Consider the following 12,413-nt stretch of genomic DNA (forward strand, 5'->3'; position numbering starts at 1 on the left):
CGGCCCCGACGGGGCGGTGATGGCCGGCTCCGACCCGGGGGCACAGGGAGACCTGGGGAGGGGGGAGAGCAAATCGCGGACGCAGCCCCGGCGCTTTTAAAGCCCCGCAGGAGCACCGAGGCCATGCCTCGGCCCGGGAACTGCCCCGCAGGCTCTCCCGGCCCGGGCAGGCTCCGCACCCCCGCCGGCCCCGTCCGCCCCCGGGCCGGAGCGGCGGGCAGGGCGCCGAGCCGATTTTCCTGCCGTTTTCCTGCCTTTTTATTTTCCAATTTCTTCCTCCCCCACTTTTTTTTTTTTTGGTTTTTTCCCTCCCCTCAAGGACGAGGAAAACAGACGTGAAAGAGGGCGCGGACTGTGGGGAAGGGCGCGGGGAGGCGGGGGATGCTGCGGGCTCCCGGGACGGCCGCGGCCGCGGAAGGTGCGCGCCCCGCCGCGCCCGCAGCCGTGTGTGTAACCCCTGGGCACCCTCAGGTCAATTAATCCGCCGTTGCCCTCCTAATTCCCCGCCAGCAGATCAATCAGCCCGCGGGGAAGGTGAGAGCGGGGGCTCCGCCGCGGAGGGGCCGGCGGGGAACCGGGGCCCGGGCGGCGACACCTCCCCGGAGCGGCAGCTCCCGCCGGGCAGCAAAGCGCGAAGGGAAGGGAAATCACGTCCCTCCTAACCGCCCCGGCGACCGACCGAGCCCCTGGAAGGTAAAAGCAAATGCATTTTTATTTGCTAAAAAAAAAAAAAGAAGAAATAAAAAGTACATCAGCGGCGGCCGGTGCCGATCGGCCCCAGACGGGCGCTGCGAGCAACGGAATCACTGCGAAGTTACCGGAGGCTTCGCTCTGCCCGCGGCGGCCGGGCGGCAGCGGGGCCCGCAGCCCCCTCCCCGCCGGCGCGGCCCCGCCCGGGGCCGTCGGAGCGCCCCGGGCCGCCGGCCCGGCCTTTCCGCACCTTTTCTCCCGGTAAAGTCGAGCCGTCGCGGGTTTTCCCTCGGCGAGGCGCAGCGCAGCGCCCGGCGGGAGGCTCCGCGCCCCGCGCCCTCGGGGCCCGCCGTTTATCACGGGGGAAACCCGCGTTAAACCGGGAACTCGTTGAACGCCGCTTATTCCCAACGAACCGTTCCGCTGCTCGGCGGCGGGAACCGGTCGGTGGCTCCCTATAACGGATGCGTAACCCTGTGGGGGTGCCAGACCCCAACGGGGGGTACCGGACCCCAACGGGGGGTGCCAGACTCCAACGGGGGGTGCCGATCCCCACCACCACCACCACCACCCCCACCACCCCTCCCCGCCGCCGCCGCCTCAGCCCGCGCACCCGCACACCTACCCGCTGCAGGGCGCGCCTCGGCCGGGCCCGAGCGGCAGCGGGCCGTCCGTCCCTCCGCGGTGCGGGCCGGGTGCGGGCGGAGGCGGGCGGCCTCGCCCCGGCGGCTCTATAAAGGGGCGCGGACGCCCCGTCCGGCGGCGGCGCGGAGCTGGGGGGGGGGGGAACGGGGACGGACGGGGGGGGGGGGGCGGTCGGGGGACGGCGGCGGCGGCGGCGATTGGCCGGGGCGAGCGGTGACGTCTGGGCGCGGTGCATAAGGCTGCGGCCGCGGGGCTGCCGGGAACATGCGGTGCGCCCTGCGCTGCCGGGACGGCGCGGGCAGCGCCGCTCTCCGCCCTGCCCTGCCCTGCCCTGCCCTCCGCCACCGGCCCGGCCCGCTGCCCCTGCCCCTGCCGCGGGAGGCGGAACAAAAGCCGGCAGCGCCGGGAGATGCCGCGCCGGCTCGGCGGGGACGCGGCCGGCCGCCGCGGGTAGCGCGCAGGGCGGTGCGCGGGGGTAGGTAGGAGCCGGGCGCGACGGTGCCGCCGGGACGTCGAGGGAGAGAGGAGAGAGAGAGGAGAGAGGACGGAGCCAGGAGCTGCGGAGCGTCCCCCCCAACCCGCGTAAGGACGGCGGCCCGCTCCGCGGCGCGTAGGGCCATGTCGCCGCGGCAGCAGCCCAAGCCCTTCTGACCGCTGTCGGGTCTCCATGTCTCCTTTTGTTATTTTTATTTTTATTTTTTTTTTCCTCCTTTGATTTCTCTTTGGGAAAAGCACTTTGACTCCTGACTGCTCTACCTCAGACCTGAGAAAAACTCATCACGCTCGCTTTTTGGCGGTTTTTTTTTTTTAATTGTTGTTTTTTAATTTTTATGAGCGCCGATCTTTATAGTCGTTGTTGTTTTATTGTTACTATTATTATTATTATTATTATTATTGTTGTTGTTGCTGTCGTGGTTGGTAGCGGCCGGGATTCTGCGGTTGTGTCGAAGCGCTGGTCTCCTCGGGCAGTGGGTGGTTTCTCCTGTGTATCCCTCCTAGGACACTCGAACGAAGATTTTTTTTCCTCCCTTTCTTTTTCTCCTCCTTCACTTCTCCAAGGCTTTTAAAACAAACACACACACAAAAAAAGCAAACCTACGCCGGTGTTGTCGTCTTTTAAAATTTTTTTGCCGTTTTTAATTTTTTTTTTTTTTTTGCTTGACATCTGGGAAACCAATACCCCCACTCTCAGAAATAACCAAAGACAATGGTTCACTGTGCAGGCTGCAAAAGGCCGATCTTGGACCGGTTTTTGTTGAATGTACTGGACAGGGCTTGGCATGTGAAGTGTGTTCAGTGCTGTGAATGTAAATGCAATTTGACAGAGAAATGCTTTTCGCGAGAAGGCAAGCTTTACTGCAAAAACGACTTCTTTCGGTAAGTACCGGACCCCCCTGCCCGGAGCCGCAGCTCCTTTGCATCCATTTTTCATCTCCCTTTTTCCCTTTTTTTTTTTTTTTTGTTGTTGTTGTTGTTGTTTTCCCCCGTTGTTGGTGTGACCCACAAACGCCTCTTCCCTCCCCCCCCCCCCCCCGCGCACACCAAACCCCCCCGGCCCCGGTGCTGCTGCTCCCGGTGCTGCTCCCGGTGCGGCGGGCGGGGGTCGGGCCCGGGGAAGGGGCGCCCCGTCGGGGCCCGCAGGGCGAGGCCCGGCCGCTCTCCGCGGGCACCGGCCGAGCTCCCGTTCCCCAAAGTTGCATCGAAACTATCGACCGGCGGAGCGGGAGCGGGAGCGGGGGCGGTGCGGGCCGGGCGGGGGCCGTCCCGGGCCCGGTGCTGCGGAGCGGGGGCCACCCCGCCGCCGCTGCAGCAGCGGCAGTTGCCGGGGCTTCCCGGCGGGGCTTTCCGCGGCCATCCGCGGGCCGGAGCCCGGCGTTCTTCCCAGCCCGCCCGGAGCCCGGTGCCGCCCCGGCGGGGAAGGCCCGGTGCGGGGCTCCGCGGGCCCAGCGCCGCCCGTCAGACCCAGCCGAGCCCCCCCGCAGGGCAGCGGACCCCCCCCGACACCCCCGGCGATTGATGGGGGGGAGCGGGTACCCGCGCTCGCTCGCCGCCGCTTCCCCCGCGCATCCCGGCGGGCCCCGGCCCGCGGCGGCACCGCAGTAAATCCCGGGCTGGGAGCGGGCCGCCGGTGCCCCTGCCCGGCCGCGCACACCGGCGACAACGGCAGGGGCCGGCTCGGGGCGGGGGCGGCCGCGGAGCCCTTCCCGCCCGCCCCCGCCGCACGCCGGCGGACCGACCGCACCGCCCGGGCGGCCCAGCGCTGCCCCGAGCCCCGCCGCCGCCGCCGCTCCCCGGGCAGAGGCGGGCGCAGCCCCGGGCCCGGCTGCCGGGAGCCCCGCGGGGCGGCCCCGGCCGGAGCGGAGCGCTTGGAGGCCCCGAGCCTCGGCTCCCCGGCGCCGGCCCAGCCGGTATCGGCGGCTCCTCCGGCCGGTGCGCGGCCGTGGCCGAGGAATAATTCTTAATATAAGAATTTCTGCTTCGTGTTCATTAGAGTGCCGTTAATCGGTGTGTCGGGGCGCGGAGGGGGAGCCCCGGACAAGGCAGCCCCGGTGCTGAATTAATCCCTCAGCACTTCGTCCTCTGCCCAGATCGGGTCTTTTTGGGTTTTTTGGTTTTTTGTTTTCTTTTTTTTTTTTTTTTTAAAGATACCATTTCAGGCATTCGCTGGCTGGGAAGGCTGTGGAGGGCTGCTTTCTTTCATGTCATTTTGCGTGGCCAAGCGGTGCGGCTCGCCGGGGCGAGCGGAGGCGGCGGCGGGGGGCGCGGGGGGCGGCGGGGCCCGGCGGCGGGGCGGGCGGTGCTGACCGCTGCCCGCGCTCTCTCCGCAGGTGTTTCGGGACCAAGTGCGCGGGCTGTGCCCAGGGCATCTCCCCCAGCGACCTGGTCCGCAGGGCGCGGAGCAAAGTGTTCCACTTGAACTGTTTTACGTGTATGATGTGTAACAAGCAACTCTCCACCGGCGAGGAGCTCTACATCATAGACGAAAACAAGTTTGTCTGCAAAGAAGATTACCTAAATAACAGCAATACTGCCAAAGAAAACAGCCTGCATTCAGGTGAGGGAGCGCGGCCGGCGCGATGCGATGCGGGGCAGGGATGCGCTCAGCCCCGGCTTCTCTGTGGGGTGAGAGCCGCTCTCCTCTCCCTTCTTCCTCCTCTCCCTTTCCCTTCTCCTCTCCCTTTCCCTTCTCCTCTCCCTTTCCCTTCTCCTCTCCCTTTCCCTTCTCCTCTCCCTTTCCCTTCTCCTCTCCCTTTCCCTTCTCCTCTCCCTTTCCCTTCTCCTCTCCCTTTCCCTTCTCCTCTCCCTTTCCCTTCTCCTCTCCCTTTCCCTTCTCCTCTCCCTTCCCTTCTCCTCTCCCTTCCCTTCTCCTCTCCCTTCCCTTCTCCTCTCCCTTCCCTTCTCCTCTCCCTTCCGTTCTCCTCCTTCCTCTCCCTTCTCCTCCTTCCTCTCCCTTCTCCTCCTTCCTCTCCCTTCTCCTCCTTCCTCTCCCTTCTCCTCCTTCCTCTCCCTTCTTCTCCTTCCTCTCCCTTCTTCTCCTTCCTCTCCCTTCTTCTCCTTCCTCTCCCTTCTTCTCCTTCCTCTCCCTTCTTCTCCTTCCTCTCCCTTCTCCTTCTTCCTCTCCCTTCTCCTTCTTCCTCTCCCTTCTCCTTCTTCCTCTCCCTTCTCCTTCTTCCTCTCCCTTCTCCTTCTTCCTCTCCCTTCTCCTTCTTCCTCTCCCTTCTCCTTCTTCCTCTCCCTTCTCCTTCTTCCTCTCCCTTCTCTTCTCCCTCTCCCTTCTCTCCCTTCTCTTCTCCCTTCTCTCCCTTCTCTTCTCCCTTCTCTCCCTTCTCTTCTCCCTTCTTTCTCCTCTCCCTTCTCTTCTTTCTCCTCTCCCTTCTCTTCTTTCTCCTCTCCCTTCTCTTCTTTCTCCTCTCCCTTCTCTTCTTTCTCCTCTCCCTTCTCTTCTTTCTCCTCTTCCTTCTCTTCTTTCTCCTCTCCTCTTCCTTCCCTTCTCCTCTTCCTTCCCTTCTCCTCTCCCTTCCCTTCTCCTCTCCCTTCCCTTCTCCTCTCCCTTCCCTTCTCCTCTTCCTTCCCTTCTCCTCTCCCTTCCCTTCTCCTCTCCCTTCTCTCTCCTCCCTTCCCCTCTCCTCTCCCCGGGCCGTACCGCGGCCCATCCCCCCCGGTCGCTGTCGCCCCCCGGCCGCCCCCAGGCTCAGCGTGACCCGCTTTGCTCTCGCCCAGCCACCACCGGCAGTGACCCCAGCCTGTCCCCCGACTCCCAAGACCCCTCCCAGGACGACGCCAAGGACTCGGAAAGCGCCAACGTCTCCGACAAGGAGACGGGCAGCAACGAAAACGACGACCAGAACCTGGGGGCCAAGCGGCGGGGACCCCGCACCACCATCAAAGCCAAACAGCTAGAGACTCTGAAAGCCGCCTTCGCGGCCACCCCCAAACCCACCCGGCACATCAGGGAGCAGCTGGCGCAGGAGACCGGCCTCAACATGCGGGTCATCCAGGTACCGCGGCCCCCCCGGGGCACCGGGCACCGGGCAGGGCCAGGCCCGCTGCGGGCCGCGGGAAGCCCCGCCGCCCTTTGAAATCGTTATGGTGGGGGGCCAGCACCCCCCGGCCCCGGCCGGTGGGCAGGGGCAGAGCTGCGGGTTGCTTTTAGAAAGTCCTAAAGAAGCTGTAAATGGTCTCGAAATTAATAACCATAAATGTGAGGGGTTAATGGATAAATAAGGATGACAATGCGCTGGAATTATTAAAAGGTTTATAAACCCGCAGCGCTGGGGGTAATGGGGGGTTAAAGGACCATTAAAGACGAGGTTAGATTGGAGAGTCTCAGTGTGAGGGTAATTAGGAGTAATCTTGTCAGGGTAATAAGAATTAACTCAATCATTCTTGACCTGCAGCCGGCGAGCTGCGGGCGGCGGGGAGCGCCCGGGCCGCCGTCACGCGTGGGCTCGGCCCCCTTGGTAACGCGGGGTCGGGGCCGCTCCCGCCGCCGGAGCAGGGCCGCCCGCCCTCACCCCCCAAAAGAGACGGCGGGGGGGGGGGGGGGGGGAGACGGGGGACGGGGACACCCGCGACCGCGGCTCCCGTGACCGGTGCCTCTCCCGCCGCCCGCCCAGGTCTGGTTCCAGAACCGGCGCTCCAAGGAGCGGCGCATGAAGCAGCTGAGCGCGCTGGGCGCCCGCCGGCACGCCTTCTTCCGCAGCCCCCGCAGGATGCGGCCGCTGGTGGACCGCCTGGAGCCGGGGGAGCTCATCCCCAACGGGCCCTTCTCCTTCTACGGAGGTGGGTAACGCTCCCACGCCCCCTCGCCTTCGTGCCCCCCCCGCGGGGCCGTGCCCGCTCCCCGCCGCGGGGCCAGCGCGCCGCGCCGGCGGGGTTCCCCCCACCCCACCCCGGGGGAGGTTTGCTCGCCCCCCGGAGCCCGGCGGGGGTCGTTGCCCTGCCGTTGCCGGACCCACGCGTCTTGGCAGGCCCGGCCGTGTGGTTTCGGTGCCCCCGCTGCCGGCCGGGGGCTCTGCTGGAAGGGGGTCCCTGGTCTCGGCCCTGAGCACGTTTCCAAACCCCTCGGGTTCAGCGGGCTCCGGGTGACATTTTGAGGCACACCGCCGTGAAAGCGTGCGCTCGTGTCTTTTCTGCTCGGTTGCTTCGCCTGTGTGTGTGTGTGTTACCTTCCTTCTGTCTCTCCTTGTCCACCAGATTATCAGAGCGAGTATTACGGCCCTGGAAGCAATTACGATTTCTTCCCGCAAGGACCTCCCTCATCTCAAGCTCAGACACCCGTGGATCTCCCGTTCGTGCCCTCCTCGGGGCCGTCAGGCACTCCCCTGGGGGCCATGGATCACCCCCTGCCCGGACATCACCCCTCCAGTGAGGCTCAGCGCTTCACTGACATCATGTCGCACCCTCCCGGAGACTCGCCCAGCCCCGAACCCAACCTGCCCGGGTCCTTGCACTCCATGTCCGCAGAAGTTTTTGGCCCCAGTCCTCCATTTTCTTCGATATCCGTCAACGGTGGTGCTAACTACGGCAATCACTTGTCACATCCACCAGAAATGAATGAAGCAGCTGTGTGGTAGCTTTAAAACAAACTGGGTCTAAGTAAGTGATGATCATCTAGTCTGCTTATTGTTACGGTGTACAGAAATGAATAAATATAACATCTCTCCTGCCCTAAGACAATATTACCTTGGGAACGAACTGAATCCAAATCGCTCCAAGGCAAGCTTTGCTCTAGACCAGGACAATCTCCAGGTTATGGTTGTATCAAACAAGCAAGGGGACTTTTTTGTACCATTGACAAAGAAACTGGTGAAGCTGTACAGTAAAGTGCTGCCATACCCTAGGATGGCGTAAGTTTGATTACCCTGTTGGATGTCATCCTAAGAGCCACAATCCTTAGAAACTTCTCATTTAAAAAATTAATAATTGAATGAAGGAAAGGTCAAAGAAAAGGGGGAAAAAAGCTTCAAGAACTCTAGCGTTCCCGGTTAAGGATGGTTCTGGCATTATGAATTTGTTTGTTCATTTTTGTCTCTCAGAAAGTTCGACAACAAGAAACTTTTTAGCTTCAGCCATTTCAGCCTGCTGACTATCAGGTGGGACAACTTTCTTTTTCCTTTGTTTTTGTTTTGTTTTCCTAAATAGCAAATACTAAATGTTAAGCCCTCAGCACCAACTCTTCTACCTTCACAAAGCTACACGTACAAAACCTCCTCATCCTAGCAAAGGTCACCACCCAGACCTCTAACGAAAATGACTTGAAAAAAGCAAACAAACAAAAAGTATTCTACCTTCACAGAGAGAGAAAAGCTAAACAAAAAGACTCTATTGAACTAAAAACAGTCAACTGTTTACGTCTAATGTTAAATTCAGGAGTTCAATGTTTTACTAATAAATCCTGTTTTAGAACCTCTTGTTCAAAAGCAAAATATTTTGAGCAACCAACCAAAATAGTTCATTTTCTTTTCTGTAGATGTTCTAACAGATTGCAGGGCTTGTGGTTCACTGTGCTAGTTTGTAAAAGGTGTTGTTTACAGAAGGCAAAGAAAAAAAACCCCACGAAACCCAGACAGTTGCCAAATAAAGTAAATATATAGCACAAATACTGTAAGGTGCTTTGCACCAGCAACCCGAGAAGGTGTTTAAAAAGTGTTACAAGGTTTAAAAAAAAAAAAAAACATCTTTGCTAATTTTTAGTCCTGTTGAACATTCATGGAATTGTTAATATGACTTATATAGACCCACACAGGTTTTATTTTTGTGTCTTTAAAATAAAAGTCCAAAATATTTAAATTTTATGGTCAAATATGCAGTCAACAGCTGCTACTTTTTTCTTTATATATTAAATTTCTCATATGTCTTTTATTGTTCTAATAAACCTAAGCTTGTGTGACCTCCAGTGCATATTAGACCATTCACTGTATGAAAGAAAACATGTTGGATAAAATTTGTGCGTTTTTAATAAAATTAGAAAATCTGATGTTTAGATAACTCGTGTTTCATTTGATGTTTGAAGCAATTTTAAATGGATTCTCTTGGGTAAAATAGCCCTGAGAAAGAACGATCCACTCTACCGATAATCCGGTATAGCTCTGTTGCTTTGGTGGAAGTGGAAACCCTGGTGTCGGTGCGGATAGCGGCCAGTGACGCTCCAGCCTTTCCTTCCATCCGCAGCCCCGGTTGTTGGAGGAGAAATGGCGTGTTACGCTCTGCGTTACCTTTCAAAATTGGAAACTAAGCAAATTGTTAAATATCTTAACCTATTCTCGGTCTGTGCTAAGAGACGACGTATTCGAAATGCTTATTTTATGCATAAGCAAAAATGTATTGTAAATGTAAAAAACTTGCAAAGATACGGTTTTTAATTGATCCATTTTTAGTTGAATTAATTCTCCAAAGGTAATTTTTCCTCCCCCCCACCCCCCCAATTGGATGGTTTTGAACACAGCATAACCTCAATGTCATGAAAGTAATTTTAATCCTTTTTTAGAGCTGATACAAAGTCAATTGTTTGATAGCACTTGCTATATATGAAGTTCTCTGCAGGGCAGCGGGGGAGAATACTTTGCACTAGATACATACTGATTTTCTTGGAGAAAAGTGAAACAAAACAAAAAAAATCCTGGAACCTTGTGAAATGTCAGATTTAATGTTTTAATGATAAACGATTGCAGAATCCCAAATGCTCAGTTCTTCAAAAGCAAAAGTCTCACTCGTTCCAAGAGGACTTTGGCCTGGGTTAGAAGCAAAGAATTAGGTTCGGTTCCGACAAGTCACTGGTTTAAATGTTTTCCACCTGCTGAGCTCATAGAATGGGATGAACTATAATTGCATATTTTCCTTCGTCTCTCAACTAACCGTGACTCCGGCTGGCTGCTTTTTTATTTTACGTAGGCACAGAAATTTACGCTAAAACGCAGACTTCTGCATTCCCAGCGATTCAATCCTTTCTCTCTTTGGACTGAGGGGGAAACAAAAAAAGATCAAAATGCTTTAAAGTTGTATGATTTGTAATTTCCAATGGTGATTTTTTTTTATTTTGTTCGCAACCTAGTTTCTATGCCCAGCAGAGGGGCCACCTAGATGAAGCAATAGTTCACTTTAAACACAAAATGTCTTATATAATAATATAAAGATAAAAACTATCTGCAAGGGATCTGTTAGTGTTTCTAAAAAAAAAAAAAAAAATCATGCTTTATTAAATACAGGGGAGACTTCTTAAACTCACGGACTCCGTGTCTAACTCATTTATTTGTCTTTTGTATTGTTGCTCTGTTTTGTTGCTCTGTTTTGCATTTATATAAGCAAAGTAATGGGTGATCTATTTATTACAAACTTTTACTTATCTGGGCAAGTGCCATTGATAAATACTGCTGTTTGCGCTTCTGGTCTATGCTGCTGTTTTATTGTTGAATCAATTATTTTAAATGAGAATTTCACCAAATAGGCTTATTTTGTAGAAAACATGGCTGCCAAGTGGGTTTTCTTTTTTTTTTTCCCCTTTTTTTTCTTTCTTTTTTTTCCTCTTTTTTTTTTTAACGTACCGAGGTACTTGTGCAGTTTATTCTGTGTTAATTTAGGCAGTAATGTGATACGGTTCAGTTTAGGTCAGTGGCTTATAAAAGGGAGGGAGGAGAGCCCGTGGTTTTTTTCCGAGCTCCGTCCCTTCCGTAGGCGTGTTGCCCATCTTTGGGGGGAGCCCAGGAGCCGTTCCCATACTCGAGGCTGAGCCTGTCCTTCAGTGCTTCCCGGGATCCGCTCTGGAGGCCCCCGCACTTTGCAGATTTGAATTCTGTGCTCTTCAGAGCGAGCTCGGTGTTTCTGAAGACCCTAATCCAGCAACAATTGCACAGTCAAAACTCCTTTTGAAATCATTGTCACGTTGGGTTCTTGTAAGTCCTTGTTTACAAGAGCATTTCCATTGACTTCAGGAGCATTACTTGGGTGAATAGAGGTCTGCAGGAGAAGGGCCTGGAAGATGTGCGCTGCGTGGATGGATTTTGCGCGTGTGTGTTAATTTTGTAACTGCAGAACCATGGACGTGACGTGTGTGCAACTATACGTAGGTGCGATGTCATTTCAAAAGCGGTTTTAGAAGTAATTACTCTCTTTTGATCTTTTCTTCCTCGGCTGCTGCTGGTTTCGGTGACCTTCACCTTGTTGCTGTGTCCCAGCAGAAGGTGCAGCCCGGTGAGGTTAAACCCCGCGCAGGCCCACCTCCGCTCACCCAGTTTTGGATGGCGCCCGTGGCGTTGGCCGGGGAGAGCGGTACGCGCCCTCCCGGCACGGACGAGGGAGGCTCGGTGTTTAAATGTGCGAGGCTGAAGACTTGTGCCAACCCCGCGTGTAAGGCCATTTACCGTTTACTAGGAAAAAGGTGCGAGGCAAATATTGTAAGTATTATTCACAGGGAGCTAATCTATATGAAGGAGATATTTTGGAGGCTAATGAGAGTGTCTGTAAAATGCCGTGAGTTTTCAGCATCCAAACAACTCTGCTTTTGGCCCAAGCTGATTGCGGGCCGCGGCCCACCGCGCCGTCGCTGCGTGATGCTCCTCTCTGCCCTTTCCCTCCGTCCTCGGTCACTGCTGGCGTCCATTTACTCAGGCCTTTGCTTGGCGAACGGTGGGGGATTCGTAAAGATCTGCACCCCAGCAGTAAGAATGTACTGAAAGTATGATTTGTAGACAAATGATGTATATTATTTTAATATGCGTATATGTGCCCGGATGCTGAGCGATGGGTACGCGGTACAAATCTGTACACAGATATGATTTAAAAATATCGGTGGTGATTTGCGTACTTCTGCCAGCCTAGCAAGTGGCAGATAGGCAGCGTCCTCCCAGCAACGATTCCTTTTGCCATAGTCTGGATTTTTTCCCTGAACAAGAGTGTTGTATTTAAGCTTTGCATGTTCTTACAATATTAAATATACGCGTTTGCAGTCTCCCTTCCTGTTACTACCCCTAGCAGATAAATTCACATATATTAAGATGAAACAATTGATACATATCCTTAAATGCTGCCGACGCTGTTGAGCTGGGAACAGGGAATTGTGATGCTGGAGCAGGTTCTGGAAAGTCTTTGTGTCTGCCATGGCACTGGGGTGCTCAGCGTTCCTCATGCCAACAAAATATCCGTGAAGTTATAAATGAAATGAATGGGATCATTCAAAATATATTTTGATTATAAATCCTCCTGGGATTGCTATCTTCTGTTTCTTTTTCAATAGTATTTGTGGTGCTTTTGGCTATGGAGCAGGGGGTCATGCGTTGAAAGCGGAGTTTGTTGTTGTCTTGAGAGTTTTTCATTCATTAAACGCAGAATTGCAATGCAGAAATTGGAGAGTCAGCGTGGCCCTCCAGTTAGCTGACCTTCAAATTACTAAAGCTCTGCACTTGGGACTACCGTAACTGGAATGGTAAGGGTACTCTTAGGGCGACTGGTTTTCCTGCAGCGTTTTCACCGTTTCGCGCGTGGGATCGCTGAATGCGACGCCCGCGGCTGGTTTTATTGTGTGCGTCACGGTCCGGTTCTCGGAGAATCCCCTTGGCCCTCTCCATAACGCCGCTGGGGAC

At 55.4% G+C, this 12,413-nt stretch overlaps 1 protein-coding gene across 1 annotated transcript; it reads left to right on the top strand.

Moving 5' to 3' along the window:
* Positions 1-2,542: 2,542 nt before the first annotated feature.
* LHX1 (LIM homeobox 1) lies at positions 2,543-7,412 on the top strand (the record flags this gene model as incomplete). The annotated part of the gene is made up of 5 exons (XM_082328155.1): positions 2,543-2,712; positions 4,164-4,390; positions 5,557-5,834; positions 6,453-6,618; positions 7,033-7,412. 5 exons carry the CDS (start codon positions 2,543-2,545, stop codon positions 7,410-7,412), a joined length of 1,221 nt encoding a protein of 406 aa, XP_082184281.1.
* Between the last annotated feature and the right edge of the window lie 5,001 nt (positions 7,413-12,413).

The sequence above is a fragment of the Platalea leucorodia genome (assembly GCF_965183815.1).
Source record: "Platalea leucorodia genome assembly, chromosome: 16".
Taxonomy (NCBI): domain Eukaryota; kingdom Metazoa; phylum Chordata; class Aves; order Pelecaniformes; family Threskiornithidae; genus Platalea; species Platalea leucorodia.